Source organism: Dendrobium catenatum, unplaced genomic scaffold (assembly GCF_001605985.2).
Source record: "Dendrobium catenatum unplaced genomic scaffold, ASM160598v2 fragScaff_scaffold_827, whole genome shotgun sequence".
NCBI classification, from domain to species: Eukaryota; Viridiplantae; Streptophyta; class Magnoliopsida; order Asparagales; family Orchidaceae; genus Dendrobium; species Dendrobium catenatum.
In genome coordinates, this window is record NW_021319289.1 from 534,360 (window position 1) to 560,513 (window position 26,154).

At 36.2% G+C, this 26,154-nt stretch overlaps 1 protein-coding gene across 1 annotated transcript; it reads right to left on the bottom strand.

The window, feature by feature from the left end:
• Positions 1-2,563: 2,563 nt before the first annotated feature.
• Positions 2,564-26,154, bottom strand: LOC110095496 (E3 ubiquitin protein ligase DRIP2). The gene is made up of 7 exons (XM_028696725.1): positions 25,780-26,154; positions 24,350-24,449; positions 9,009-9,336; positions 8,487-8,914; positions 8,348-8,398; positions 5,104-5,176; positions 2,564-3,005 (listed from the first exon to the last, which is right to left on the bottom strand). Exons 1-7 carry the CDS (start codon positions 25,934-25,936, stop codon positions 2,835-2,837), a joined length of 1,308 nt encoding a protein of 435 aa, XP_028552558.1. The 5' UTR covers positions 25,937-26,154; the 3' UTR covers positions 2,564-2,834.

Below are 26,154 nucleotides of genomic sequence, written 5' to 3' on the forward strand. Positions count from 1 at the left end.
TATATATATATATATAATCATTTTCAAAATTATTTCTACAAGTCCTTAAAGAATATTCATCTCTCTAAAAATATAACATTTAAATAAAAATCTAAGAGTCGATGATTCTAACTATTACAAGAAAAAGACAAAAATAAAAGAGAAAAATACAAAAATAAGAACAAGACACCAATGGAAATAATAGAATCCAGCCACACACAACAAAGATGCATGTGAAATGAAGCTCCATGAAACAAAGAGGTTTGAGAGTTTGGTTCAAAGATCACTTGAAAATTGAATTAATTTTTTGATTGAATTTAATTCAGCATGAAGAAAGTGAGTGGGGCTATAAGCTTGACTCATAATATATTATAATCTCTCTCAAAATTTACAAAAAAACTCAAAATAAATAAATTAACTTTCAAAATAATTACATGTTTTCAATACCTTTAAAATGCTCTCATATATTAAAAAGAAACAAATTAGTTAAATTTAATATTTAAATATATAAAGTTTACCTAGAAAATTTTAGCTCCACACGTTTATTAGTTTTTTCCACTTAACGCGTAAAGGAAAAAAAAATCCTGCGTATTAAGCGTTGATCAAATGTGAACTCTTTTTTTATAAATACTATTTTACTTTGCAATTTATTGGATTGGGTGTTTTCAGAGGAGAAAAGACCTTATGAAAGATGGGAAATTATTATCCAGATGGAAAGAGCTGTTCGAATTGCTGCGTATTTATTGAGTATTTATAAATACATAGCAAATATTTAATAAATACGCAATAAATACTCACAAAATATTTAACGAATACTCACAAAATACTCAACAAATATCCAATAATACTCACAACTGAGTAATTGATGAATATTCAGATAGTATTACAAATACGCATCAAATACTAAATAAATATGTCCGAACGATTATCTCTGTCTTGACTCCGCATAAAATACTTTCTCAAGAAAGGCACACATTTTAAATGAAAAATATTGACTTATGATAGAAAAACACTTTTACAATATCATAATTCATTTCAAAACAAAAAATATTGCCTTTATTTCATTCTTAAGGAGTGTTCATCCAAAGCTAAATTCCAGCTCATTTTAAGCCAAACATTTTCTAATTTTTATAGGCATTAATCTACACCAAAAATAATCATACTTAATACTTCTTATTTTACGTAAGACTTTTTTCAAGAGTTTTTTTTTTTTAATTTCAAAATAGTAATTGAATGGATTTAAAAAATTATTAAATTTATTTTAAGATTAACATAATATAATCATATATATAATCTTAATGACTAATTATTAATTTAAATTTATTACTTAGTTCATAAAATAAAGATTTTTAAATATAAATCTTAGCATTATTTACTCATATAATACAATATTTGTCATCTCATTTTTTTTTTAAAGATGAGTGCTCAAATTTGACCCTCCAAAATTTTTAAATTTATTTGTGATATTTAAATGTCTTGTCAGAATATAAATAAATAAATAAAATAAATGATTACAAAAATAGAGAGGCGTGCTTCTCCTTCTTCCTGATCATGGCTTATTAAAATAGTAAGACAGGTTTTTTAATTATTATAAGTTTGCGTTATTTCTTGAAAACCAAAAAACAAAGCAGAGGGACATTTAATGAAAGTAATTAGTTGTATTTTGGATTCTTGTGGAGCCCATTGCGGGATTGATAATTAAGAGATGTAACTTTTTAGTTAAAAAATTTTAATTTTTTGTATTAAAAAGTTATTTGAAGAATCAATAAGATAACTGTCTCAAACGAAACCTAAATATTATCTTTAAATCAGTATCAGTATCTAAAAAATTGCAAATTATCATAGATGAATGGCTTCACTCTAAGAGACAGAATGCAAAATGAGTATATACATGAAAGGGTTAGAATAACGCCAATGCCATATACGATTATAAAGGCGCCTTCGATGATTTGGTCACATAAAACAATGGCCGTTCGATTATATGGTTAGGAGAGTAGATGTATTAGATTTGACCTACATTAAGAAAAATAGAGATAGACCTAAAAAGACTCGATTAGAAAACATTAGAAATAACATTTTTTATTATATTTAAATAAAAATTTGACTCTTAATAGAATACAATGAAGACAAAAGATTCATGAAGTCAATCCCTCGTAACGAGATAAAGGCTCGATGTTGTTGTTATTGTTACCTATATAATTTTAGTTGTTTAGTAGTGCAGAATTTCATTAAATGTTGGCCTTCCGATGGTTTGGTCATATTAAACGGAGGTCTTCCGATGACCCGCTTAGGAAAGTTGAGGTGTTAGATTTGATTCATGTTAAGAAAGGTTGAGGTAGACCTAAAAAGACTTGCTTAGAAAATATTATAAATGACATTTTTATTAGATTTAAATGAGAATTTGACTTTTAACAGAACACAATGACGAAAAAAGATTCATGAAGTCGACCCCACGTAGTGAGACAAATAATTGTTGTTGTTGTTGTAGTAGTAGTTGTGCAGAATTTCCAGCATGAGGATATTCACATCGTATATATGACAAATAACAATAAATAATTAGATAATTAAAAAAAAACAGTCACAATTGGAAATTAACAAGGAAGATTTATTAATGATGAATCACAAATGCACTATAATGACATTATATTACAAACTTAAATGCAATATGAAATGTGAAAACTAATATATACATGAGGAAGGATTCAACTATTTTACTTAAAATTGTTAAATGAAAGTGAAGAGGAAGTCTTTAATCAGGCCTTTGAAAAGAAAAAGGAGAAGATGAAGAAATCAAATGGAGAAGGCTGGGGAAGAAGAGAGGAAAAAGACAAACCTGTATATGCTTATAACAAAGCTCAAGGTGACATTGTCTTGCGGCTATATGTCAGAACCATTACAAAGTCCTTGGCTGAAGAGCCGACTGAAGCCTGCACCCTTTGAGAAGGTCCATGGCGGAGCCACTGCTCTGTCAGGTCATTTAAGGATAATGTTGGACTCACCAGCTCGCCTCCGCAAGCAATTTCCACCTGCCATGTAAATTTCATTAACATATTTGGCATAAAACACTTGACAGTTCTACTTGATTAGAGGTAGCATTCATGCATGCTATGAAAATTTAATGCAATTGAACATAAAGAACCCAAAGAGCCCCTAAGCAAAAACCATTCAGCAAAATAGAAATCTTCATGTATGATGGTGTCAATTTCGGGTCACGCGTATGGTTCGGATTGAACTCAGAACTGACCCGACACTATTCAGGTCAACCATAACCTAATTCATTTTTCAAATGGGTCACTTTTTGCGGACCTGAACCCGACCCGCTTTGAGTTTAGGTCAACCTGACCAACCCGTAAGTCAATTCTCGTAACTCCGCTTCGGGTTCGGCAGCGGCAGAAATCATGTAACTCCAACGGCCGACAGCGGCAACGGGAAGACGGGATGCGACACAGCATCGTGGGTAGACGCCATAAACGACAGGCGAGGGGCAAGCTAAGTGGGCAGTGGGCAAGCTATGCGTGCAGAGCTGGCAAATGCCTTTTTCCCGAGTTATTTTTAAATTTCTAGGTCAATCCGAACCCAACCCGATTTTTGAAATGGGTTGAAAACCCTAACCCTAACCCGATTCGGTTCAGAGTCGGGTCAACCCGAACCCGAAATTTCCGAATCGGGTTCGGGTCGTGTCAAATATTGACACCAGAGGCTCATGATATAAGAATCAATTGAACTTAAAGTTTCCTGAAGGACCCATAAGCAAAAGCTATACAGCAATTGAGCACTAGATATCAAAAGTAAATGGAATCGATATCAAAAGTAAATGGAGAACCGATTCATATAAAAAGAACAAAATCACCTATATATGATCCATGCATGATGTCTTTGCCAAAAAGTAAATGTAAAAATCGAATTTGAATAATTTATAGTTAGACGTATTGCAGTGTCATGATTTGTAGATTAAAAGAGAATTAAAATCAGGCCTCATATGATAGTGATAAAAAATATTTTCTGTTGAAAAACTCAAGCATATGAGTTAGGGTAAATCATTTGATATTACTAGATATGGAGATTATTTTCTAGAAATCACTAACTAAATGCCTGGAAATCTAGAGAAGATTTGAGGAGAGTTTGTTGGAATACTTGTTGCTACTCCCGAGCTATCCAAATCTCCTTAAACCTGATTTCTATTTTTCAATGTGGGACTAAATCTAACCCTCAAGCTCCTTAAACACAAGATTCCTCTGGTGGAAATTTTGGATGCGTAGGATCTGCAGGCAGTTCAAATACTAAGTTGGAAAGCGGTCCACCATCCACACTCCCAGATGAAATCAGTCGGAAGTTCAGTGTTCTTCAAATAGCGTGTACAAGATGGCAGAAGAATCTCATTCAGTGCACTCCTTGCAGCTTTGACACTTCTATCAAGGCAGTTAGTTTTTAACATATTTTCAAAATGCAAAAATAGCTTTGAATCTATGTACGAGGGAGAAACTTCAAGAATTGATGGAAGCATTATATGTTTTACTGAAATGTGTCCATACTGAAGGAACAGCAGGAAGGAGATGAGAGCCATTCAATTATATACATACTAAAAGATGAAACTTCTATATAGACTTCGGCTTTGTTTGGGACGACTTTTTTATTGTTTATTAAAGCAGCTTTGTGGTATAAATTTTTTATTTTTATACTAAAAAGCTGCTTTAAGAAGCAGCAAAAAAAGCCGTCCCAAACGAAGCCTTCTCCCAAACAACAATCAATTGAATTCATTAATATTCAATTATATACGTGAGTAATGGTATTTTTTTCCAAATTTGAACAGCCAACTCCCAACTGTGGGGAATTCACCACCACAGTTGCATGGATTTCATCCATCACATTGTGAAGGATCAGAACTATCTGAATCAGAAAGTTATAAGATCCATGCAAGTAATGGGGCTCGGAACTATCTGAATCAAAAGTTTAACATAATTTACATAACATTAGATGACTTGCAATTTTCAAAAAAGAAGGTGAGAGATGGCATATGATCTATTAACCAAAGGCAACAGCTTCTTGCCAAAGTCATCAGCTATGCTTATGAAGTGATAAAAGTTTAATAAGTGATGCTATCAATTTGCATCAGAAATATATTACCTCTGCCTCACTTGCAAGGTTAAGCTTCATAACGAGGTATTTCTGGAGGAAAGAAACAGGAAGATTGCCTTCCCTGCATCCAAAGTATCATCCTTCTATTACACATCAAATGAATTAATATTTCCTGAGAATAATTAACAGAGCAAAAATGTGGAAGAAATGGCAATCAAAGAACATTCCACTCAATACCAATCAATGCTACAGCAGTAGTTGATGTCAGCCAAAATCAAATAATTTGGCAAACACATTATTGTTATCATCCGTTGTCTTGTATAAATAATTGTTGCTATCGCCTTAATTAAAAGTTTACAAAACAGGACAACTGAAAATCAAATAATGGAACAAAAGAACGTCAAACATGGAAAAAAAGTTGTATTGAAGAATAATTTACTCCGTCAATACATCTTTCTTCATTTGAAACACAGCCACAGAGTCCCTAGTTGGAGAATGGACTATCTTTAACTGCTATACACTAAGCATATATCCTCTAACGACTAGCATTAGTTGAAATTTCTTTCTCATCATTGGGATGAATAATTAACTATAAGGATTTGTGCCGATTAGAAACCTCATATTACATCTTAAGATCCTCGTAAAATGTGGGAAAACTGCGTCAAATGGCCAAGGTTCCCCAAGTCCATGCTCCCCAGACCACCATTTGGTCAAATGGACAAGACTCATTAGTCAGGATTTGGTAGTTAAGGAGTTGAGAGCTCAGTTTCATGAATAATACTGGAGAGAATCACAATGTTAAGAAGCGTAAAGTTTATCATTAATTGAAATTATAAACGCTATAGGTAAAAAAGCATTTCGAAGATAAATTTAACAAGAATCCCTAGTTCTATTTATTCCAAATAGTTGGATCTATATTCTATAAAGAAGGGGCAAGTTTGAAATAACTCATTGCATTTTACTCTCAATGTCTCAAAGCAACAGACTACTCCCTGCAGATGATTTTAGATAGGGGTGTCAAAATAAGTTTTCAAGTCGGGTTCAAGACAAACCCTAAACTAACCCACTCTTAAGATGTCCGACTCGAACGTGGCCTATTTTTCCAGACATGATAAAAATCTAGATCCGAACCCGGCCCAACACGCCCCGACCGCTAATGTGGTTGAGTGTGACGGGCGAGTGCGAGCGAGCAAGGGTGGGGTGAGGAAAATTAGGCGATACGAGGGCGAGCAGGTAAGGGCGAGAATGGATTTTGAGTCCATTTTTCTTCATTCAATTCGCAACTAGCAACATTTAAGTGTAAATTTCATCTTATTTTTAGAATTTTCACCAAATTATTTTTAGTTTTTTGTTCATAAAATCATTTTAGTGTATATTTTTTTAGTAAACTTTTAGCTAAAATTTGACAACACCCTTCCTCATCATCGTAGCATAAGCGATAACGGGATGCATGTTGGGTTTGCTCATCAAGAAGAAAAATGCTTGGGTGGTGTACGACTATGGGTACTGTTTTATCCCTCACTGCATCAAGAAACACTGAAATGTGTGCATAGTTGGTATACAGAGCACTTGGAGAAGTAGTATTAGGGTCCACCGCACTAGAAAAAAGTGTATAAAAAACTCTTGATAAGTTCACTACATAAGAAAAGCACGAAATTGGACAGCATAATGTTTCCCCAACATATCAAGAAAGATGTGCACAAGGTTCCCCCACTATGTTAAGAAAAGCATGCATGTGCTTCCCTTGTTCCATCAAGTGCACAGGATTTATGAAGGGCGACAAGGTCACATTACATATCTTGTACTAGATCAACAACATGTTTGTGATGAGGAGAGGGGAGATTTGAGAGAGTGTGTGTATTGTATGTGAGAGAGAGTTAATGAGAAGGAGATACAATCACAAGAAAAGGCTTGGTACCCGAATAAGAAAATAAAAGGTGTTACGATTATGGGAGGGTGGTAAATGGCACTTATTGTGTGAAGGAGAAAGTGCACCACATGGTAAATGAGGGATTGAAGTAAGAAGATGATATATGTTTTTTTATAATATAAGAGGATTGAACGGTCCCCTTTGTTCTTCATATAGGGTGCAATTTAGCCCACGCAAGTGCCTCTAAAAAATAAAAATATATATATATATATATATATATATATATATATATATATAATTATTATCATTTTAAAAACAAATGTGTGCGCACTCTCCATTGAATTTTCCACCTCTCAAATGGCTAATTCTCTCTCCTTTCATGTCAACTCGAGAAATATGGAGGGGCCTTTCTAGACTGCTTTGATGTTTCATACCATCGCGGTAGTCCATTTTGCAAAGTGGTCAACAATTAAATGTTCCTTCTACGTAAATAGGATATTATAAGCTAATTTATTGCAAAATTATAGCTATGTCCCATCATTGTTTTCATATTTGATTAAGAAAGCATGTGGAACATATATGGAGATCAACATTCCTTCCTCTTGAGGCATTCATTCATCTAAATTCCTTATAAACTTTTTTTGTCTCTCCCGTTCTCCTAAACCGAATTCGTCTTTTTTTTCCATTGTACCCCCCTCCATCAATATACCATCTTTTTTCCATTATATTTTTGTTCCCATATCTTACAAAAAAATTATACTGCATGTATGGTTAATTGGTTACATAATCATGCTTTTGTAGTTTTTTTATCCGATTATTGAACTAGTAAAAAAGAATCAAACATGTGTCAAGCCAGCTTAGTTTGCTAACTGAGCCTTCCAAAGCCCATCAGATAAAAAACAATAGATTCATTTTAAAAGAAACTCTTGTAGATCTCTCAATGAACTTCTAATAACCGTTCATAATTTAATCTTAACTAAAATAAAAAGTTATGGCTCATTAAATACATGCTAGAAATCATGAAACTTCCTATCACTATGTTCCATCCTGATCCGCATACAATCATGCAACATACTGATCTGCATTATTATCATCCAAAAATCTACAGTATCTTTAAATACTCATGATCACTTGCCATCAGTGAGATGGTAGTCTTACAGGAAATGTTGATGATTCTACTAAGAATCTAATTTCTTAGGTCATAGCTTTCAGGCACAATATTAGACCCAATCTTTTTTGGTGTCATTAAAAAAATAGTAACATGCTACCTGCACCTTTTAGGTTTCCATGCCAGCATAAAAATTGTGTTTTATTGCATCATTAATGAAAACTATCTCATGAAAATGACAGGAGACATAAATCATGCAGGCCAAGGCCGAGAATTCTGCAAATCATGAATGAAAATAGATAAAGGAAACTTACATAATTCTTAGATATGATGCTGGTATTTGAGGCAATGGTGTATCGCCATTTCTGCAATAATTATATGAAACGCATAAATAGTTAGTAAAAATTCCATAATACATGTAGACTACAGAAGCACCAAGGATTCTGTTCTCACTTGTTGGGTGATGAAAGCAATGAAAGCCAGACTGGGCAGATCCTCCTTTCACATGCAGCATCTGAAGCATCAAGCACTGCTTGAGCTGAAGGACCATGCCCCTTCCTCTTACGACTAACACCATTCATCCTTCTAGCTTTGGCCATTACTGGAGACGTTGAAACATGGCCATTCTCATAATCTTGAATTTTTAAATTACTTGGTTGTTCCCGAACCTTTGTTCTGTACTTACGATTTTCATTTTCAATGCTATTTGTTTGATCTGCCTTAATAGCAGTACTTTGAGAACTGCACTTGAAACCCTTCGTCCTATTTGCAGCTTCTACAAGACAGTTCAAGGGTTTCCATAACTCAGATTTATACATACAGATTTCTGTGTCATTCTCGGCATCTTCATTACATAAATAGCTTGACGCTTCTGCACATGACTAAAAGAAAAAAATCATCTGTATTAAATTAGATGGAAAGAAAGTAGATATCCATCAAGAAAGAACATTTATTCAAATTTTGCATCAAATTTACCTGCCTTCTACTATGAGCCATTTTGACTAAGTTTTCTGGTGGGCTGGACTCCACCACACCATCATTATCATCTTCTTTCTTCTTATGCTCGCCAATAAGTGGACTCGGTCCCCTAGTTGCGGATGCCCTTCTGGCAACTGCTTTTGTTCTCCTTCCTGTCAAGCTTGACTGAACTCCTATTCGAGGAGTAATGACGCCTAATGAAGATAATGACCTTTCCTTTCTTCTAACAGGCAATGTAATGGATTGGACAACTTCTGGACCATTAACCTTTCTCTTTTTGTAGGGAAAAATCTTAGCTCTTATATCTTCTAGGTTGTGATCAGCCCTGTATTAAGAAGTTTGCACCCCAAAGCTAGATTTAGCAAACACAAAATGTAGCATATATTCAATAAAAATTTGATGTAATGCTGAAATAAGACTGCAATGCCCTGTTTTACAGGGAAAATGTTGTTCAAGAAAGAGAAAATCGAGGAGAAATCTCTTGAAAAACTAATGCATATTTTGATATCTATTAATAAAGCTAGATTGAAAAAGCTCCTCCCAAATAATTAGGATAAAGCTAGATTGATAAAATTCATCCCAAATAGTTGGGATAAATTTAAAAAAGACAATGTGTTTAATTCATAAAAAAGAAGCTCATCTAGGTGCAGAGCTTAAATGCAAACTTGAGTCAGTAGAAAGTGGAAGAAAAACAAACTACAGATTGAAGCAGAAAAGCTCAAAGGTGCTAAACAACAACAACAACAACATCAAGCCTTTATCCCACTACGTGGGGTCGGCTACATGAATCCTTTTTCTCTATTGTGTCCTATTAAAAGTCAAATTCTCGTTTAAATCTAATAAAGAAAGGCATTCCTAATATTTTTCTAACCAAGTCTTTTTAGGTCTACCCCTACCTTTCTTAACATAAGTCAAATCTAATACCTCTACTCTCCTAACCGGGTCATCGGAAGGCCGCCGTTTTATGTGACCAAACGATCTAAGGCGACTCTCTCTAATCTTATCTTCTACTGGAGCTACTCCAACCTTTTCACGTATATGCTCATTTCGTATCCTATCTCTAAGGGTATCAAAGGTGCCAAACGAAAGTAAAAAAAAATATTAGTTACAGTGGTTAGCAGAAGTAAAGCATCATTTAGTCATCAAGCTTTGTTGTAAAGTGATTAAGAGTATAACTCTGTATATTTCACTGCTTATAAGAAAAACTTGAAAACAAATTCTCATGAAACCATGATGGTCACCTCAATCTGCTGTCAAAAGTAATGAGACATTTGAGTTTAGAGTGACCAGGTTGAAAAATATTTTTTTACATATTTCTCTTTGGACAGTTGTGGTATCTCAAAATGGGTGTTATTGTAAGAAAAATAAGGCAAGCTGCCTAAAATAGATGAATATTAGACGAGCCAAACTGATGAATTTGGTGGGATAACTGATTCAGAAAAAAATCAAAGCTTTGTCAACTGCAGCTTTTAGCATTGAAATATGGGCAAATTATTGGGTCAGGTGACCGAACCCATCTCTGCGTTCGGTCGCCAATAGAAAGACGACATCTATTAGGAGTTTTTTTTAATTTAATATCTTTGCTTTATGTCTTGTCAGAGTGAGCGACCCGACCCGATAACGCAGATTTTTGAATTCCGGAAAATAAAGAATGGAAACGCCGCGTATTTTCTTTTCAAGCGACATTTTCACTGCTACTCCAGCTCTGGTAAGCGCTCTCGGATTCCTCCAATACCTTCGGTTCTGCAACAGCTTCTTCCCGCCGGAGGTAGACGACGAGATTGTAGAAGATCATCATTCAGAAAGAGGTATGGTTGCGCCTAACTTGCGCTTTCGTTGCGTTTAAGTTATATGTTAAATTTTAGGGTTTATTTATAATTTTACAATTGTTTGTTTAATGTAATGTTCAAAAGTTTATTTTCTGAATTTCAAGCTTCTCTTCGTAAATGGATTAAAGAAATGATACGAAAGGATTACGCTTTATGCTAAATTTTAGGGTTTAGTAATAATTGTATAACTAGCATTTATGTTCAATGTGAGACAAATGAAGCAAAATAATTAGGAAATGTATACTTGCGCTTTAGTTGCGCTTTTGTTGCGCATTATTTGCGCTTTTGTTGCGCATTATTTGCGCTTTAGTTGCGCTTTTATCTGTATTTTTTTTATTTTTACAGATGAAGATGCCGTATCAAAGGCCAGTAACATCTAGATGCTATGTTACCACTTTTTGAAAATATTGTGATGCTTTTGTCGAGATTATTGATGATGAAGTTGAGCAGACGTTAAAGAACCTGAACATTCATCAATTTTTTAAGTTCCCCGCATTACAGCAGTGTATACCACTTCTTTTTGAGGTTCTAAAATTTTGGAGTCCTGCTGATGAAGGCTTCATCGTCCTAGGGCATTTACTGAAATTCACCTTGATCATTTCATTCCACGCTTCCTCAAACACTTCCTCAGAATCACACCACCTCATACACTTATGGAAGAGTCCTCTAACTTTATTATTGCTATTGTAGATGGAAACTTTTGATGGAACCTTTTTAAATATGTGCCATTGGCATAATCTATGACGAGTGTGAGGTAATGCAGCTTCTATGGCCCTGGCCATAGCTTGGTCCTGATCAGTGAATATTGTTGTTGGATATTTATTACCCATTATTCGTACAAATACTTTAAACAACCATGTAAAACTTTCAATTGTTTCTTCTGACAAAAAAGCAAGCCCAAACAAAATATTCTGCCAATGATTGTTAACACCAACAAATGGCGCACAAACTAAATTATACTTGTTCAGCCTGTAACTAGTATCAAAAATCAACACATCCCCAAAACATTCATAATCTATCCTGCTTCTGCCATCAACCCAGAAAAAATTTAACAATCTATCCTCATCATCATATTGAACATCCCATGCGAACATGTGGTCCTCCACTTGTCGATCTTTAAATAATTGAATCAAAGAATTAGTGTCACCAATTTCAATCCTTGCTCTTTTCTCCTTCTGAATCAAATTGTAGGCGTCCCTCTTAGAGAATCCGACATTCTCACATCCACCAACTTCCTCTGCAAGGTAGGCATATGCATCAACGGTTCTAATCCCTGCATCTGTCATCAATTTTAGGATGGAAGCTTTTTCCTCAATAATATTCCTACATGATCTTAAAAGGTGTCGGTCGGCTGGGCTAGCTAATTCATGGTTGTGGGATTCAATAAATCTTTTGACATGCCAGTAACCATCTTCATCTGTGACAAACCTCACCATGGCTGGACAACCAGTTCTGACAACTGGTCTAGTGAATCTCTTTCTCTTTCCTGAATTATGATCATCACTTTTCTTGAAACCAACTTTTGAACAAACAAAGTCCTTCGATTTTATCTTTCTAAAATTTGGCCAAAAACTGTGATGATCCTTTCGGACGCTAAAGCCATTATCGTGAGCATTAGTGCAAAAACATTCATATGCTTCTGTCTCATCTTTATAAACAGCCTGAAAAGTTAAAGCGCAAGTAAAGCGCAACTACAGCGCAACTAAAGCGCAAGTAGATATCAAACAAGTTCAGTTTTTTTTATTTATCATCTTCATCCTAAAATCAATAATGAAAGCTAAGCAACAACATTAGAGTTTTTTTTTACTTTTCCGACAAAAAAATTTATTTTGCCTAAAAATTGCAAAATCTAAGATCCTAAGACTCTAATGAGCTGAAACCTACGTCTTCTTTCTGCGGCGATGAGATTAAAACTGACTGTTTACAACTTTCTAACTCGTTTTTCCAAGAAACATACCGATATGTTGAAACAAGAGGAATTTCCGGCTAAGTTAGGTTCCGATTCCGATTCATGCATCCTTTCCGATTCATGCACTCCCTCTTCCATGCCCTCTTCCACCTCCCTCTTCGCTGAGCAGTCCATTTCTTCTCTGCAATTTTCTGGCTCGTTTTTTCTTCTATAGCAGTAGATATTTACGCCTTTCGCGGGTATCAAATTGCAAAAATAGGGCGGCAAATGCTTAAAAGTTCAAATAAAACGAGTTATCGGGTCGGGTCGCTCACTCTGACAAGACATAAAGCAAAGATATTAAATTAAAAAAACGCCTAACAGATGTCGTCTTTCTATTGGCGACCGAACGCAGAGATGGGTTCGGTCACCTGACCCAATAATTTGCCTGAAATATGACACCATTCAGACAGAAATATAAAAGGTATCTCTTAACCCATCTGTTTAATGTTTCAGAGAAAAAATTGAACTTCACCAAACCCTCATTGGTAGCAAATTTTGAGTTCCTTGGTTTTAAAACAATGAAATTCCATTAAGTGGCAAACCAATATCCAAAACACAAGGGTAAGAATCTATTTGGGACTATTGTCCTATACTATGATGTTCCTTGAAGAAAAATAAATGATTGTTGGGCAAGATTATTATTTTAAGTACCATAAGAGTTATTATTTAGTATGTAATATAAAAAAAAGTACCATAAGAGTTATAACTATTTTGTAAAAAATTGTTGTGATGCTGATATAAATTATTGTATGACTGAAATAAATATTATTATGAATTTCACATCATTAAAGTATGAGAGTAATTTTAATTAGTGTATATTGACACATGATGTATTGTGAAAAAAATAAAATTAAGAGAATATCATATTTTATAGAAATTGTGATCATTCTGCTCTTTATTTATTTCCTATATGTTGACGAATGAGTATTGGAAAATTCTCCTCTTTATGAAATATACATTTGGGCATTTTGTGTTAATTGTTTGTTGCATTCATGCTTATTTTCTTCAATCTTTTTCTTCATTATATTCGTATTTATGTCCAAAATTTCAAGTTAGTTTCAGCTTACTTTTGCGTCCCACCATGCCAATAAAGAAGTTTAGACCATGATGAACAAGGCACCATGACCTATGAAAACAATCTCACCATACCAATAAAAGTGACAGGGGCATTTGTGTGAAGTGTTTTACGCGTGAAATTACCTAGAGTCTAATTGAAAATGTGCACCTTGCCATGTAAAAATGATGCAAGTAAGTTGCACACGAGTTCCTCAAATTCTCCTTCTTTTTTGCTTATCGCATTAAGATTTTTGAAAGCGAGATAGAAAGGTAAATACCCCCCCCCACCCAATTTCTTACATTACTTGTTGATTAAAGCTTTACAAAATAGTAAGGAGTTGCCTTTATGGCATCTCAATCCAATGAGGGAAATCTAAAGAGTGAGGAGTGACAATTAGGGCTAATGCCCCAATAAGGAGTGACTACAAGTAGGCTTCTAGGATAGTTGGTTTCTTAAGAAAAAAAATGAACATGAATAAATAAATAAAATGTTACATAAAAAAAGAGGAAAAGTTATTGAACTTTAGTAAGTAAAAGGTTAAATGAAAATATGTGAGGCATCTTTTGGTTTAGCATATGAAATTTTTCGGAACAGTCAAGCATGCTCATGTGGGAGCACTTTCAGTGGGTGACCCCAGAAAAGTTGTACTAAGAAAGGTAAAACCATAAGTTTTAGCCTAATATGAAACATGCTAGGACCAAGAAGACAACACCTCACAAAGGATGGGTTGGTCATTACAATTGGTATAGAGCACTTTCAGTGCGGCCCATAATGAACCAATCCAAATTGATGGGCTTATTAAATCTCGAAATTCGAAGGTGGGGAGTGGTTGTCAAGGTTAAGGCACGACTAATACCAAGCTTGATGCAATCAAAATTAGAGGAAAACTAAGATTGCATAGAAACTAAATGTCTTCCTTGATTGAACGACTAAATTTAAGAAAATAATACAATAAAACTTTCATATATTTTAAAACATAAAACAACACCTAAAGAAGCTTTTCTTTGATTGAGAAGAAAGATACAAATGAGGTGGACACTTGCGGAGAGAAGAATGAGATAAGAAACCTGAGACGAAATCGAAGAGAGGACAAGCTCGCAAGCTTTCCCAAGAAGAAGAAGAGGAATGGAACAAGCTCGCAAGCTTTTCCAAGAAAAACCCGCAGGTTTTTAGTTCCAAAAATCAGCACATAATCTCCTCTTTTTATTCTTCAAAACACCAAATATATATAGGAGAAAAGGGGCAACCAAACAGCCCTAAAAACCTCCAGCCGAGCCAATCAGGAAAGGGGAAACAGAAGGCCAGCAGTCGTTTCAGAAGCAGCACCCGAAGAGCCACAAGGGGGGCAGGAACGAGCAGCCAGGGAACCGGAACGAGCATCCAGGGGAGCCGGAACGGGCATAGGAGTGGAGCTAGGCGAGGGAAGCCGAAGGCCCAGCAAAGAGGGAGGGAAAGGAGGGGGGAATGAATCTAATTTGGCATTAATTACACATTAATGAGCTGATTTTAGAAGAGAACTCAACAGCTCACCAAAAAGGAAGCCCAAACATCAAATCCCCCCCCCCTGCCTACATCAAAGCTTCTAAGATGGTGGACTTCTAGAAAAAAAAAATTGTAGTGTTTTATAGGTGAATGTTATATAAGAAAAAGTGAGATCATTTGGTGTTGTAGATGCAGTTACTTTGGGAAGTCCGCAGTAAAGCTTGCTCATATAGAAGCACACTCAAGATGGGTAATCAACTGGAAAGTTGTGCTAAGAAGGGTAAAATTTTAAAGTTTAGCTTAGTATGAAAAATATAAGGCCAACACATATAATATCTCAAATAGTATGGGTTGAATCATTATATTAACCACTAAACAAAGAGATTCTCTAAGAGACTCTAAAGGGGAAAAAAATCTTATATCTACCTGCCGATATATGAATCATTATTCATAAAGATTGTGGCATCTACCACCATCATGCAAGTGTGATAGATTGCCCAAAATGCTTACAAAGGAGTTGAAATGGTGTAGAGAGTTCGTCTCTAAACTCTTCAAGATCTATTGGAAGCTATCCGCATGAAGGAGTCCAAAAATATTTCAAGCTATTTCACAAAGTCTTAGCCATCATCAATTAACTAGAAAGGAATAACAAGAATTTACAAGGCCCGCGTATAGAAAATTCTATAATCGTTGGATGCAAAGTTTGATTTTATTTCAAAGTTTGATTATATTTTGATGGCAGTTCAAGAGTCACTCAAAGAACTTGATGCATATGACAATTGATCAACTGACAGGTTCATTACAAGCTTATAAACAAAGGGAAAGAATGAGGTATGCACCTTTCAAGATATTTTTTTTCTAATGAGCAGGGCAATGAAGCATCCAAAAATAAATGTGAGAAAGAAAAAGGGTATGATCATACTCAAACGAGAGGCTACGAATATGAACAAGGACGAGGAGCCTACAAAAATGAAGAAAAACTTAAGTCCTTGGATGGACAAAGTTGGAATTCAAGGCATGACAAAGCAAAAGATCAAATGCTATAATTGCAAGAAACTTGAAATTATGCCTCATACATCAAGATTCTAATCAAGTTGATGAGATTAATGTAAATTTAACAAAGAAGCAAGAAAAAGGTGATTTTTGTCTCTTATTAAACTGCAAATAAGATCTCAAGAAACAATCAGATGAGGACATCCGACCGTGAAAAGTCTATCAAAGGAGCAGAAGATCGAAAGCTATAATTAGGCCACTTTATTTTTTAGCATCTATTTGTATTTAATTTTATTATGTATATTTTTCATTTTTGTCTATTTATAGAACACTCTCTCTCTTTGGAGAGTGATGATTATGATGATAAAAAAATTTCTGCACTTTGTTTCTTGGAGAGTTGTGAGAGCTCTTGTGAGAGTTTGAAGTCCCTTGGTGAGGGCAAAGCACTACCCATCAGCCGCAGGAAGCGTCCGGGCTCATGGTTTATCTCCACCTTAAGTTCGTCTTGCTAATTTCACCTAGCCGCCGGCCAATAAACAACTCACCCATTGGCTGACTCCCACCCTAAATCGCAACCCCCCCCTCCCTTCCTAAGTTGCCAACCACCTTTCCCTCCCCCTTGGGCCGATTCCTCACTCTAACCACCGGCCCCCTCCCCTCCTAGACGTCGGCCATCCCCTCTTCCTCATTGCCTCCAAATTTTCAAAATGAAGTAATCAATCCTTTCCATATTTGACGCGTCTTAAATTAGGAAAGTCTTAAATTCATATTCTAATTCAAATTAGGAAAGTCTTAAATTCATATTCTAATTCAATTGAATTTGAATTTCTTTCTTAAAATAAGATGAGTTATGTTAGGAAAGCCCCACAACAAATTCATGCCAATTTGAATTTAAGTAGAGATTTGCCATAATTCCTCCTTAATTAATATTCTATGTTTGGCAAGTTTCTTAACTCTCCAAATCAACTCCCCCCACTCAAGCAAAAGCCGCCAGCCCTCTCTTTTCCCCTCTTCCCTCTTTTGAGATTTGCTATAATTCCTCCTTAATTAATATTCTAGGTTTGACAAGTCTCTTAACTCCCCAAATCAATTCCTCCCCTTAAGCTAGCCGTCGCCCCCCTCTCTCCCCTCTTTCCCCTTTTGCTCTTTTCAATTAATTCTCCCCAATTACTCAATCTCTAAATAAAGGATAAATTCCCCTCCCCATGGCTAGCCACAACCCTAGACCGCTCCTCCTCTAATGTTGCTAATTGCTGCTCCCATGTTTCCCAAGTCAACTACCTAGTTTTCCCACCCTAATATCAGCTACTCCAAGATTTGAACCGTACACAATTGCAGTCCAGATTTTTAGAACAAGTGGGATTGCTGTCCAGATTTTTGGAAGATTTCGTATAGCTGTCCAAATGTCCAGAAAATGTTAGATTGTTGTCCCGACGTGTAGAAGGGGTTCGTTTGTATCGTTTTTATTTTATTTTTCTTTGTTCTCCGTCCTCTCATCTCTAGTCTCCACCATTCACCATCCGTTCTTGTTTTATTTCGTTTGATTTTGACTAACTCAAACATCAACCCCTCCACCTCCATAGCCGGCTGACCACCTCACCCCTAGCCTCTTCCCTCCTCCACAAATTTTAAATTTTGAATTCAAAATAGCCTCTTTATTACCTTCCTAACTTACTCTATTTTTTTAACTTGGAAAGTTCCTAATTTGAATTCAAAGATATTTGAATTTCAAATCCTTTCCGAATTAACAAATCTATTTTTGGAAGCCTTCCCCTAATTCCTCTATATCTGAAATCAATTTCATATTTAATATCAAATCTCATTTAATGCCTTGGGCCACATACATCGTATGTGGACATCTCTCCCCCTACTCCTTTGGCCGCCCCTCTTTTCCCTCACATATTAATTAATTCCCCTCAATTAATGCTCTCAATCAAATCCCTTTCCCTCTAAAATTTATTCTTTCCTAAATTAATTTGTTCTAATTTTGGTAAGTTTTCGAATTCGAATTCAAATGAATTTGAAATTTCAAATTCTTTCCTAAATCATTTAGTTTAATTTTGAAAAGCCTTTCTTAAATTAAGAATTGGGTAAATCAGAAATTAATTGGGAATCAATTCAAATTCCACATTCATTGAACCTGGACACCCTATACCCCTTTCCCTCTCTCTTTGGCCGTCCCCTTCCCTCCCTTTTCCAATTAATTTGAAAATATCTAAATTCACATGACCCCACCCCCCTCGTTCTACATCCCGCGCCTTGAGGCGCGCCTCTTATTGCACAATTTTAAACCATGTTAATTACCCACCATAGAAAATCAAAATTGAGAGGGAATTAGGGAAGTTTATTTAGGGAAAGAGAACTAATTTGAATTTATATTTTAGAGGGAATTAGGAAGATTCATTTAGGATTAATTAGGTTGTTTTATTTTCATGATGGGATTTATCAGGTGGAGCAATATTTTGTTGTAAATGGGTTAACAAAAGATGAAAAACTCACAGAAGTCGCTATATGTCTGGAGGGGAAGGCTCTGTCCTGTTACCAGTGGAGAGACTTACGAGATCTGATTCGATCATGGAGGGTGTTCAAAGACTGTCTACTAGAATATTTTCGAACCAGTCGGGAAGGAGACTTCTATAAACAATTCTTTGCTCTGATGCAGGAGGGGACGATGATAGAGCATTGACAAAAGTTAAAGTATTTCTCAAGCCGAATGGGAAGGTTTTCAGAAATTGGGCTAAATGGGAACTTTATAAAGGGGCTCAAGCTTGATATTAGAGCAAATGTTTGAGTACTGAGACCACATAGCTTAAGGGAGGCTATGGAGTGTCACGACCCGACCCGACGGGGACGGATCCCGCCCGAGCCGGATCGCGACAGAACCTTCTTATCCAGGATCTGGCTTTGGAATTTGGTTCTGAACTGAAGCTTCCAAAATAATTAACTCGACAGACACACAAACACAGAACAACAGAGCTACTATAAATCATCAAATGCAGCGGAACAAAACATCTATATTTTCTCTCTTTTCCTCAAAACAATCATCTACAAATACGGTACATGGCTAGCAGAATAAACACAAAAGAAAAGCCATGACCGTACAAAAATCAAAAGTAAAAACAAATACCTATACTGATCGGACTCTGATGTGGGCTCCGAAAATTCGGCCCCGGCCTCCGCTCGCCGCTTTTTCTTTTTTATTTGAGTGAGGGAGTTTTAACGAACTAAGTTCCGAGGTAAATTTTGGAAGGCAGATGGGTTTGTAGATAAGACACTACCCAGAGATTTCGCCCTCATTTTGTGAGGACTTTATGATCTGAGTTCTGGTTTCCTATAGGCGCAAGCCCCTATAGTTAATTACCCCTCTCGATCACGAGAGAGAACTTTCGATTAAGGCTAGTCGTCAATCAGATACGTATATAAATACGTGTATCTGGCATATAGTAGCAGCAATGGATTTGGATTTTGATATTGGTAGAAATTGGATTTGGAAATTGGGTTTGGATTTGGGAATTCGGAAAGGATTTGGAGAGTTTAATATTTAAAGTAGAAATTTCACCATCTTGCACTTAAAGCTGAGGGTCGCGTTGTCACGCCGGCGGGCTACACAGGTTGGGGGAGCTTGGTCGGGAGAGTCGGCGAGAACTTAGCAGGGCAAATTGCAAGGGTCAGCTCGGATGGGTCACGTCGGCGGGCTGGTAAGGGTGGAGTTTTTCCCGGCATTTTTTTCTCCGGGAAAATTTTCCAGCTGATTTTTTTTATGGAAAATTTTTCCGTCGCGGGTTTTACCGTCGAAAATTTTTTCGACTTTCGTCGTAATTCTGCCAAAAACTTTCAAAATCCGCCGGAATATTAATAATTTTTTGCCGGAAAATCTGCAGCAATACATGATTTTCTTGTGGTGTACTTCACTACCACTACATTTTTTGCACCAAAAGTGTAGACAATGCCTATTAAGAAGGAAGCCCTGAGAGACAAAGGTCAGAGAGTGCGACCATGGCAGAACTTTAAGAGCTTGACTGAGTCAGAAATTCAGGAGAAGAGGGACAAGGATTTATGCTTTAGGTATGATGGGAAGTTTGCTCCAGGCCATTGTTGTAAGTATCGTTCGTTACAGGTCCTAATAGTCTGCAATGAGGAAAATGAGCATAGAAGGAAGATGATCACCTGTACTTAGATGTTACAGAGGTATCCCTTAACTCAGTGGTCGGGTTCAAATCGAACCACACCATGAAGTTTAAGGGAAAGATCAGGCATTATGAGGTGGTAGTACTGGTGGATAGTATAGCTACCCACAACTTCATTTCAAACAGGATAGTATATTTGTTGGGATTGAATTAGTGGACATGAGGGGAATTGGGGTTATGTGGGAACAGGAAAAGTATAGAGTAGAGGAATTTGCAAATGGGTGATCCTAATCCTTTTAGAAGTTCAAATATTAGAAGACTTTCTGCCATTGGATTTGGAGAGCACATATGTGATATTGGGAATGAAGTGGCTGCAGAAGTTGGGGAAGACCAATATTGATTGGAAGGCTCTAATGATGGATTTCAAGGTTGAGGGAAGGACAGTGGTTATTAGAAGGGATCCTAGCCTGTTTAAAACTATGGTTTCACTCAAAACCATGGTGGGTCAATCCGGGGTGAAAAGATGTATTTGAAGATTCAACCTACATATAGAAGACCTTAGCTCAAAGAAGAAACAAAAAGTTATCTCCACGGTACTATGGGCCTTACAAGGTTATGGAGAGGATTGGTGTCGTGGCGTATCATTTGCAGCTACCCCCTACTTCTACCATACACCCAATATTCAATGTGTCCCAACAGAGTAAAGTTATTTGCAACCACAATCCATCAGCTACGTTGTTGAAGACCTTGACAAAAGAAATGGAGGTGATCCAAGAGCCAATGGAAGTGAGAGAAGTTCGCTGAACAACCAAAGGAGTTAAAGAAGTTCTGATCGAGTGGAAGGATCTGCCCGATTATGAAGCAATATGGGAACCGTGTCAGATGATTCAACAACAATTTCCTTCATTCCACCTTGAGGGCAAGATGGCTCTTTGGGAGGGGAGTATTGATGGACCAACTGAGCCAGTCCAGCCAATCAACCTGGCCCCAGCAAGGGGGGTTGGTCTAGCAGGAGGGCAGAAGAACCCTATGGGCCCCACTTGTGTGGGCGGTAGGCAAGGATAGAGGCGGCTCAAAGTGGATTAATTCTACATTTAATTACTTATCATAGAAACCCAAAATTGAAAGAGGATTAGGGAGGTTTATTTATGGAAAGAGGGCTGATTTGAATTCTAATATTGGAGGGAATTAAAAAATCTTTTTTGGGAAAAAGGACTGATTTGAATTCAAATTTGGAAGAGAATTAGAAAGATTTATTTAGAGAAAGATAGTTGATTTGAATTTAGATATGGGGGGGAATTAGGATGATTTATTTAGGATTAATTAGTTGTTTTATTTTCATGATGGGATTTTGTGTTTTGTAGTAACTTTGTTTGAAGTTGTTCCTAGTGGCGTCTAGGGCTTACGGAGAGTCGATCTACCTCTCGAATAGTAGATTAACTTTTATCTTGATTTTGTTATGCCGATATCAATAAAAGTAACACATAATCTCATTCTTTCTCGCTGATTCCTCCTGTGTTTTCTCCTTATAATTGTTATTTTTTTACTATGTGGAGATTGGATTCCTAGCAATATAGTAAGAACATCCATGACCAAGGGGTTGTTTGATTTGAAGTAAAGTGGGTGTAAAGTAAACCTTTTATATGGATTTTGAAAATATTGATGTTTGGATGGATGAAAAAGTAATGTAAAGTAAAATGAATGCAATGTAAATCATTTTAGTTTATTTTTTAGATTAAGTAAACTCGTATGGTTTTGAGCAAAAAATATTTGCACAACAAGAAAACGCCACTGACCACCGTCGACAGCCGGCTCCGCTTTCTCCGGCACCATCGCTACCACCCACCACTAGCCTCTGTCACCGGCCACCACCAACCAGTTGGCCGACCACCATCACCACCACTCACTGCCACCACCGTCAATAACTGGCAGTCGGCAACCGTCACCAACGCCACCACCACCACCCACTGTCAACCACTGCTGCCACTGTCCACTGTCAACCACTGCTGACACTGTCCACAGTCGGCCACCTGCTGCCAAACACCACCGCAACTCCCGTCGAAAGCCGCCACCACCGCCACAGCCCGTCGCCCATCGCCACGATCTCCCACCACCACCACCATCATCGGACTTTATACTACATTTATTTTGCTTCAAATCAAACAAAAAAATACATTCTCCAGCATTTATATTACACTAATTCAAACAACACCAAATAATCCCTTTTACACTGCATTTTTTTACATTATTTATTTGTCAATCTAAAGGAAAAAAAATATGAGCTTAAAGCTGATCCTTAATGTAATCCTACTGAAATTGAAATATATTGGATCAAAATGCCTTATGTTTGAAAACAGGTATACATATCCTTAACGATTTGAATATAAACATTATTAACTTCTTTCTTTTATGGAACTCTCCAAAGCACTTCTCTTGAAACCTCTCAACAAATATATAGCTACTTTCTCTAAATCAATAAATATCACATGTAGATCCTCCTTACTCTCTCTATACTTCTCCATCAAACCTCTCAACAAATTTATAGCTTCCATAGTAGAGCTTATCGGCATGAATCCAAACTGATTTTGAGAAACATTAGTATCACGTTTCTCTAAATCAATTATTCTCTCCCACAACTTCAATGCAGGACACAATAACTTAATTCCTCTATAATTCAAATACTCTTAAGTCTTGTGCATCACATTTATTCTTAAAAATATGAACCAACATACAACTTCTCCACTCATAACCATGTGAAAGAAAAAAGTTGGAACTTCTTCACATGAATATGCACGATCAAGTTGCAGTTATCCTCATAAAATCACTAGTGACAAAGCCATTAAATAAACTTAAGCATCTTCTTGAAATAAAGGATGGAAGAAATTTATGTTTATGAGGGGTATTGGAAATTAAATTTAGCTCAATTGTATTTCAAGAATTCTAAGAATTGTATAGAATTTTAAGCATCAAGTTACATTTATAAATGAACATGGTAGATGCATGCATGCAGCAAACAAGGGGTCAAGAGCATGCTATTAGTCAATCCCATCTTTGCAATGTGACAAATAGATAATTGTGCTATAAATTTTTATTTAAAGTTGTATTATAACTGGAAATCTCCATGAAGTCAGTGTATATGCATGGAATGATAAGACAAGTTATTTGGGAATGCTAAGTTTTATTTTATTTTCTTTGTGCGTTCAAGCTACTATTTCCTTGTTGGAATTTATATTAACTATCTTTTAATTTATACTAACTAGTCTAATAAAAGTTCAAACCGTATTGGTACTGAATCTTTAGTCAATGAAACAGTTATGCACATGGGAAAATTGGTTACCTATAACGAAACGCAGCACGCCTATAATCGTGTAAGCTAGCTTCAGCCATGCTATGTGCAGCTTCTTGTAACAACTAACCATTAAGGAAGCATGAACATTCAATAAAGAGCTTAGCTAAGCTGCCCAAGCCAAGACACAAAAAACTTCTTAATCAATTAGCAGCTTTCTGGCTATGGCTCGGTCAGCATAGCATTTTTCTTCAATAAATGATAGAAGCAACAAAAAGTAAAGAAAAATTTACCGTAAAAATAATAATTTTCATCATGAAATTCAGTCTTATTTGAACAAATAAAGAAGATTTTGGTATAAATAAAAGAATGTCATCCTCTTACAGCATCAACATGTACCATTTAATGCAGTTAGCATGTAAACAGAATCATTGATGCCGCAAGAAACCAGAAGAACAGGGAGCATGCTAATTTTCAGCATATTTGATAAGAAAGCTAACATAGAAGAACCTTGATTACAACAACGGAATACGTTTAACCTATCAAGTACTAGAGTCTGGCAAAAACACAGGAAAAGGTATATGGAAATACAGTAATCATGAGCAGCAATTACCTCAGCTTCTCTACCGGAACACAACCCAGATCAATATGGCATATAGGACAGGATTCTTCCTCTTCATCGTTTAGTTTATCAAAAATACATTTCCTGCAAACTGGTTCAAAGACCAAAAGAAAATATGTTAAAAAAACACTAAAAAAACTGTTGCAACAATATAACCTTCATTAACGCTTTTCTTTATAACCACACATTTAAGTCCCAAAAAACAAACGAAGTAACCAATAATTCTTATTTAATATTAACAAGAACACTAGAAAATTAAAAAAATATTTTTTTTTGGAAGCTCAATTGCAGGAATAAAAACTACAGTAAAATGATAAAAAAAAAATACAGAAATTTGGATGTTCACGAACAGAGTAAATATAGCGACAATTAAACCTTGAACTTAACTTCAATAACAAAAGCAATATTTCCAGCAAAACCAGCAATACCAGCTATCTTAAATGGACTCGTGATAGGTAAAATGGCTTGATGCAATATGATATATAAAAGAGCTCAGATCGCAAAAACAAATAAGTATGATTGATACACGTCCTAAAATTTACAACTGTACGTAAAATCATAATAAAATCGAATTTCTAAGAAACCTGTGATTGATCATATGAGATGAGAAATTCCGGGAAATAAACATGTTTGAGTAATCAATAATTCACATTTATTGTCATGAAGAAAACCGAAAATTTTTAAGAAATTTTGTTTTTGAAAACTCAGATCCAAGAATGAAGAACTACAATGGAATCATCTATAAGAAATAAATAAATAATAAACATGCATAATTTTTTCCTGGTACGAGAATCAACGCGAAAATAGTACACATTGAGACATGGCTTCAACTTAACTACTTCAATAAAAAAGCATTGATTCCAGCTAAATCAACGATCTGCCCATTCTAAATAGACACAAAACAGGAAAAAATATGCTAACTGCTCGATATAATACAAAAATACAGCCAGCCTCACCAAGTATCTTCTCTATAGAACAGATTCGACGCTAAATCGTTATGTTGGGGAGCACTCAAACGATTACTTCAAATTTAACTAATATCTAACCAGCTCATGCAGCAAGCCACAAATGCTGAGAAAGAAGAACCTCAAAAGCTTTAAAATAAATCGACAAAAACCCGTCTTTCTCATCACGAAACTTCATTCACCGAAAATCCACGTAACTACCCACAAACACTGTGAAGCCCCGGCAAACTCCCAACCCAGTCCGCTAAATCCTAACTTTCAACGATAACTGGGAAGCGTAAGCAAACTCCCAATGCCCCGATAAATTATCCCATATCAGCCCAGATCACCAAACCCAAAATATTCCACCATAATCCACGTACATCGTAAAATCAACCATAACACGTACAATCACAACGAAATCGAACGTGCAAGAAACCCAGATTTCATCATTCGAGAGTAGAAGAGGGGGCTCACACGTATGGAGACACTCGGAGATGGTGGTCGCATCCCGGATAAGCTTTTTGCAGAGAGGGCACGTCATGCAAGCCACCAACACCTCCCTCTTCACCCGCACAATCTGCGGCGGGCCGGCGACCTCCCCTCCGCCCGACATCTCACCGCTCTTCTGCATGCCAACGATCCTTGGCCGGCATTGACGTCCAAGAAAGAGGGCTACGACGAAGATCTGAGAAGAAAGAGGGTTACAGCGTGATTCAGAAGACGAGAGAGATAGCGAGAGGGAAAAGTCGAGTTAACGGAGCGAAGAAGTGTGAGGTTTTCGGCTTGTTTTTGTGCTAAAACAACGTGTGATATACTTTCGAGGATTTGGCTTGCTTTGCTTTTCCTTCC